Source organism: Emiliania huxleyi, assembly GCF_000372725.1.
Source record: "Emiliania huxleyi CCMP1516 unplaced genomic scaffold EMIHUscaffold_27, whole genome shotgun sequence".
In the NCBI taxonomy this organism is placed as follows: Eukaryota; Haptophyta; order Isochrysidales; family Noelaerhabdaceae; genus Emiliania; species Emiliania huxleyi.
Window position 1 is genome coordinate 274,418 of NW_005200011.1, and position 7,125 is coordinate 281,542.

General features: G+C 63.4%; 1 protein-coding gene across 1 annotated transcript; it reads left to right on the forward strand.

Moving 5' to 3' along the window:
- Positions 1-3,577: 3,577 nt before the first annotated feature.
- Positions 3,578-4,134, forward strand: EMIHUDRAFT_206595 (hypothetical protein; the record flags this gene model as incomplete). Its single annotated transcript, XM_005776959.1, has 2 exons — positions 3,578-3,826; positions 3,901-4,134. The coding sequence occupies 2 exons, from the start codon at positions 3,578-3,580 to the stop codon at positions 4,132-4,134; spliced, it is 483 nt and encodes a 160-aa protein (XP_005777016.1).
- Between the last annotated feature and the right edge of the window lie 2,991 nt (positions 4,135-7,125).

The following is a 7,125-nucleotide window of genomic DNA, read 5'->3' on the forward strand; positions in this document are numbered from 1 at the left end:
TGATGGCCATGCTTGGCACACGACGCAACCCCAAACTGCGGCTTGACACCCCAAGTGAAAGCGGCCGGACATAGGTGAACCCACCGAAGGCCGCAGGGCACAGCGCAGGGAAGCAGAAACTGTCGCATCCGCGACGGTCGTAGAGGGCATTGAGCACTGTGCTCATCCGGCCCCCAGAGGCACGTGCCGTATGTTGCTCACGGCATCTCCTCTCCGGCACAGCCAGCCTCCTAGCCCTTAATGCGAGGCGCAATGCAGCCAAGCACATCACAACTTGCTGTGCCATAGCTCCGTTGCTGGGTTCCTTTCGTAAGGGATTGACCAGCACCGTGTTCGCAAGTTACTTTCGTAGAGCTCGCTATGCACGGCCGGGGCACTGCGAGCTGTACCAACAAACGGCAGTCGCCAGCCAGACTGTCGCCAGAGAGGCCGCGCTGGCCTTTGTGCGACCGGCAAAGGGCACCGACTGCGGGCCAAGAGGCACCGCCTCGCCCCACGAAGGTCAGCCCAAGCTCAGAACCTCCGCGCCGCACTGGCGCCTGCGCGCCGGGCGGGGCGCGCGCCTGCGCCCCCGCCCTGACGCGGCCCCGCCGAAGAACGGCGAGAACAATGGACGGGGACGTCCAATATGCGGATTACCATTGGACCACCGCCGTAGTAAATCCGATTGCGATTGGACGCCCGTTGAGGATGAGGGAGATCACACTCCCTCGACTGATCTGAACTCTGCTTCCCCATTCCCACAGTCACCGGTGCTCAACACTTGGGTGTCAAGCTGCACTAGTTGGACGGACGGAAAAACACCCCCCCTTCTATGCCTGACCCTGGGCATGCCTCTCTGGGGGTGGGCTGGGTCGGCCACCTCCGGGGCTGCAACTCGCACGGTGGGACCGCTTCCGGGCGAGCATCCGAGGCCTGCGGTTGTCCCTTCGCTGGGCGCGACCGCCATGGAGATCCGCTGCACACAGAACAGTGTTTTTGGCGACTATTGCTCGCTCTCTGTGCAATCGCAACGCCAGAGGCCGTGCTTGGAGAATGGGTCGCGATGCTGCTGCGCCAGTGGATTGAGCCGCTCCGCACACTCCATCGGTGAGCTGCGGTGGCGCGCCGGCCGCTTCATGCATAGCTCTCGGGCGAGCTGCCGCAAAAGCGTTTTCCGTCCGCCCGTTTCATCGAGTTTGCCCGAGTGGTAAAATGCAATCGAATTTGCCCGAGTGGTGAAGTGCAACTTTGGCATTTGGTAAAAGTTGCCCGAGTGGTCAGTGGGAAAAAAACCAAAGCGGAAAGGTGGCCCCAAGAGCTAACGGTCAACATCCCCTCCGGCTACGACAATGTGAACCTGATCTGGTCCTCACGGGGTTGACCCGTCTCCTCCAGATCGAGACGGACTTCATGAACGGCCGAGCATTATTTCTTCATTACTATTATTAATTAATGCTTTTTGCACGGCTGAGCCCCCCCCCCCCCCTCCCCTGCGCCCATTCCCTGCCCTCTCCCGCCACACATTCCGTCAGAGCCCCCTCTAGAGTGACACCTAGCGAGGGGCAGACCTCTCGATGATGGACGAGCCATGGCGCCAGCCAGGCGAGTTCACACGATCCCAATATCAAACGCGCCATTAGCGCGCCAGCACGACTTATACGTCAATTACGCCACCCACGATAACACTTTCGATGTTTGTGAGTGTTCCGACGGGCGTTGATCGAATCCCTTGTGCGACAAATCACGACTCCCACCGAGCCGCGCCGCGCTGCGCGCGCGCGCGGCTCACTCGCTACCACCGACACCCGTGCGTGTCTCACTATGGCAGCGGCTGCTGGCCTCGAGGCCAGCCCAACAAAATTTATGAGCCCAACACGCAACGGCGTACCTCTGCCGTATCCAACTGGAATTGCACCGCTCAACTTGCACAGCAGAGATGGTGGGTTGGTACTGGCATTGACAGCAATTGTCATCGCTGCAGCAACCCAAAACGGTGGCATACGAACCCACCAACTACTGTCAGCAACGGTCGAGTACCAAACAGATGCACTATTTCAACGTTCACTTCGTCCCGCAAAAAAGGGCCGACCGGAATTGGCGCCTCAGCGGGGGGGGGAGAGCGCAGCCCCTCGTGAATCACCCCATTCATCTATCATAGCAAATGGCAGAAGTGATTCAAGCGGGAGTCCTAGCCGCCAACGACGAAAATTCCATCGGCCCCGGAGAGCAACAGCAACAGCAGCAGCAACGGCGCTGCCGGGCGTGATCGCCACCGACGGCGTGATCGCCACCAACGGCGTCATCGCCGCCCTCGGCGTCATACGCGCCACCAACGGCGCCATACGCGCCGCCCTCGGCGTCATACGCGCCACCAACGGCGCCACACGCGCCGCCCTCAGCGTCATACGCGCCACCAACGGCGCCATACGCGCCGCCCTCGGCGTCATACGCGCCACCAACGGCGCCACACGCGCCGCCCTCGGCGTCATACGCGCCACCAACGGCGCCATACGCGCCGCCCTCGGCGTCATACGCGCCACCAACGGCGCCACACGCGCCGCCCTCGGCGTCATACGCGCCACCAACGGCGACCGCGCGCGGCGGACTATTGATGGGATTGACTCTCTGTGCCCCTCACAGGCATGCCAACAGATTGAGGCTCGCCGCGACGTCGCGTCACGAGACTGCTAGCTGAACGGCGCGCCGAGCCGGGGGGGGTAGAGTGACACCTAGCGAGGGGCAGACCTCTCGATGATGGACGAGCCATGGCGCCAGCCAGGCGAGTTCACACGATCCCAATATCAAACGCGCCATTAGCGCGCCAGCACGACTTATACGTCAATTACGCCACCCACGATAACACTTTCGATGTTTGTGAGTGTTCCGACGGGCGTTGATCGAATCCCTTGTGCGACAAATCACGACTCCCACCGAGCCGCGCCGCGCTGCGCGCGCGCGCGGCTCACTCGCTACCACCGACACCCGTGCGTGTCTCACTACCCTCCCCTCTTGCACAACAGGAATTTTGGACAATTAACCAGATCAAGGCATGGGCTTGCCCCTCTGGGGGGGCGCGGGGGCCCCCGGAGGCACCGTGCGCCGCGCAGCAGTACGGAAATGGGGCTCCTGGTTTGTAGAGGCGTGTGTGAGTGGTTGCTACTTTCAACGATCGGCGTCGTGTTGGTCCCAACACTACCCGTCGCAAAACACTTGCCGTTTGCGTCGCTGGCACTAGACGTGCCACGCCCTGGAGGGCGGGCCCGGCGCCACATGGCGCCGGCCAAACCGTCTAGTCCGGAGTGAATACTGCAACGCGCTCGTCGGTGACGGTGTCCCTCAACCTGCGCCGCGCTCGGTGAACCTCGACAGCGCCTTCGGTGGCATGCAGACTAGGTCCAGCCCAGGGTGAGGCAGATCTGACGTTTTGTGTCTGTAATAGATAAGATGAGAGTGAGGTTGAACCGGACCCAATCAAAGTCGGCGGGTTTCGAAGGGGTACGACGAAAACGGCGCGCATTTAGGGACTGGGAGAACTCTGTGGTGGACCCCCGCTGGGCGAAAGGACTAAGGAGCTCGCAGACCGTTGTGCCTCACGATGTCATCGAGCGGAGCGAGTGCGAGCGCGGCGGCCAAGCAGCGGCACCAGGAGCAGCGGCGAGCTGACACGAGCGCGCTCGTCGATGCGGCGAGGGGGCAGAGGCAGATGCCCGAGCTGCCGCCGTACGTGCCAGAATTCGACCTCGCGTTCATGTCTCAGATGCTGGGCGTTGGAGCCGTCCGGTCGGAGCGAGAAGACCCAGCCACTGGCGACGACGAGACGATCATGCAGGAGGCCGCCGTCGCCGTTGCCCTCCAGCTTTTGACGGATGGCGAGGGGCTGCAGGCGCTGCTCGCATCTGATGAACCGAGCGCAGATAGGGTGCGCTGGAGGGTGCCGACAACGCGCTTGCAAACTCGCGTGCGAGGGTGGATCAGCTTTACGAACTGGTCAGGGCGAGCGAGGGAGGAGCGGCGGTGCGCCGCATGGGCGAGGCGCCGAAGGCGCCCACTCTGAAAACGCATTCGGCCGTTGCTGTCGCGTTCCGTGCGTTTAGCCGCTTTCTGGAGGGGAGACCGTCGGACGCGCGGATGATGAGCGCAGAGCTTAGATAAGATGAGAGTGAGGTTGAACCGGACCCGGTCAAAGTGGGCGGGTTTCGAGGGGGGGTACGAGGAAAAAAACGGAGGGGACATTTGGGCACATGAGCGACATGACTGGGGAGAACTCTCTGTGGTGGACCCGCTGGGCGAAAGGAGCTCGCAGCCGTTGCTTCCTCACAATGTCGTTGAGCGGAGCGGGTGCTATCTGAAAGTATAGAGATGAGAGTGAGGTAGAACCGGACCCGGTCAAAGTCGGTGGTTTGGGGGGGGGGGGGTATGACGAAAAACGCATGGAAAAACGGCGGGCGCATTTGGGCACTGACACCACTGACATCCGTCAGTTCCGTGTTTTTCTTGTCTTGCGGTACACCTCTCCGCGCCACCTCACGCTCCGCCGTATCTGAAAGTATAGAGATGAGAGTGAGGTAGAACCGGACCCGGTCAAAGTCGGCGGTTATCGGAGGGGGGGTATCTGAAAGTATAGAGATGAGAGTGAGGTTGAGCCGGACCCAATCAAAGTCGGCGGGTTTCGGAGGGGGGGATATGACGAAAAACGGCGGGCGCATTTTGGGCACATGACTGGGAGAACTCTCTGGGCCGGACGCGCGCCGCCAAACCAGGCCATTGGAAAGGGGGGGGCTACTGGGGCGGCCAAATTCACACCTCGCGGGACTACTTATGTTTTCGTACGTAAACGTAGTCGTGGCCCCTCGCTACGTCTCGCACGACTGCGACTGGGTAGCGGGGGGCTAAAAACGAGCGACATCCAAGAGATGCACAAAGATGTGTGGGGGTCAGGGTGCACAGGCGACAGGGGACGGAACACCGCGACACCGCCCCTGAGCTGACACACACACAGTGACACAAATCTCACAGCCTCCCCTGGGGGGGGGGGGGGGGGCTGCGGGCCTCACGCATCCAAGCTAGAAGCTAGAATGTGATTGGGTAGGGGTAGGGGTAGGGGTAGGGTTAAATCTTCCGGTCTCGAGCGGGACACGCGGGATTCGACGGAGAAGTCGTCCATGCCACCGCCACGACAGAGCGCGACCGCCCTCGTGGACACAAATCACAGACGGCCCGAAGCCACAGACGGCGATACGAGGGAGCAATGCACAGAAGAGGCGGCGGCCACCTGGCAGGAAGGCAGGAAGGGTGTGCCGGAGTGCTTTGGTGAGATTGAGGGGGGGAGGGTGTGTGAGTGCCGCTGGCCGAGAGGCGCTGGGTGGCGCGGGTTCGAAGAGGCAAGTGGCAGCCGGTGGAGTTTATGCGCCAAGCGTGCGTGCGTGCGTGCGTGCGTGCGTGCGTGCGTGCGTGCGTGCGTGCGTGCGTGCGTGCGTGCGTGCGTGCGTGTGTGCGTGTGTGCGTGGTGCGTGTGTGCCGCTTGTGCTCTGGCTCAGGGGGAGCACCACTAAGCAGGCGTGGCCTCGAAAAGGGGGAAGGTCGCCAGCGGCTAGTCCTTGGGAGCGAACGAAGCGCCGCAGCCGCACCCACCTGCAGTTTTGGGGGGCGGGGGGCGGGGGGCGGGCTGTCGGGGCGAGACTTTCAGCCGAGGCTGGGTGCGATGTGGGGGCGCGGGAGGAGGAGGAAGAAGGGGGGGAGGGGGGGGGGCTTCCACTGCCTTCCGACTGAGGGTTCGCGGCAATGACGAAAGCAGATCGCATCATGTCCTCCTGCGCGCGCAGGACGGGGAGGTGTTGCCGCGCGCGTCCGTCTCCGTCTCTCTCTCCCTCTCCCTCTCCCCCTCTCCCTCCCGTGGGGTTGGCGCGAGGGCGGCGCGCGTGCGCGTCTCACCTCAAAGTCGACCGTCGCGCCTGAGGTGGGCGCCGGGGGGCAGAGAGAGGAAGGGGTGGAGGGTGAGAGGCGGGAAGGGGCTCGGGCGGAGGGTCCGGTGCGAGAGAGTGGACTGTGGGGGCCTGTCGCACGCGGAGGGCGGGGGGCGGGGGGGCGGGGCAGGAAGTGCCGCGTAGTAGATCGAGCGACGCCTCGTCGACGACTACCTCGGCTCCGCCCACCCGAAAGACGGTGTCCTCCTGGGAATGGGTCAAGCAGCGGTGCTGGGGCGGGGCGGGGCGGGGCGGGGCGGGGCATGGCAAGGTGGAGTGCGACGGCGCTCGGGGCGGGGGCGGGGGGGGGGAGGGGGGATGGGCATCTGTGTTGCCCACACACGGACCCACGGGCCCACGGACGCCAGGCGCACGCCCATCTGAAGCGTCTGAAGCGTATGGCGGCGTGGACTCGCTCACTACTCTACTACCTCCTCACGCAACGAAGCCGGCTCGAGGGCGAACTTGTACCTGCGAAACGGAGACGCACCCGATGAGCCTTGGGCGGTCTGGCTATGCGCGCAGCGAGGCGCGCGGCATTGGGATGATGCGCACTGGAAGCCCGAGCAGCCGCCCGGCTCGACAGAGACTCGCAAACAGACCGTCTCTGGTTTGCGGTCGTTGATCTCGATAATGCGCTGTCGCCACGGGGAGGAGTCAGAGGCAACGCGGAGAGGCGGGCATGAGAGCAGCGCACACCTCAGCACAGCGTGTCGTGATGTTGATGTCCGGCTCCCCCGGAACCCACATCTCCGCCGAGCAGAGCGAGCGCAGACGAGTCGCTGGCGGCGGGCGAGCGCTCTGAAGAAGTCTGCGAAAGGCTAGCATAGTCACCAGCGAGACAGGAACCGGGCCAAAGTGCGGCCGAAGAAAAGACCTGCCTGACTCTGTTGTTCGGGCAGTGAGAGACGCAGGATCTGCACGCCAAAGTGGGCCACTCATTTGCATTTTGGTTTTGGGTTGTCGGAGATCATCCATCAGCACTCATGTCATCGGGGGCGAAGGCCTAGCCTACCTGCCCCGGGCGTGAGGGGCAGGTAAATGAGTGGCGCCGGGGCAGGTAAATGGCGCGGTTCACGCCTCGCACAACAGAGAGAGAGATGCGCTCTGCATGGTGGGACACGGCGCAGTGTCCCCCGCTATGTGTCGCCGTTCGTCGGGGCACGCTATCCTGTGCAGT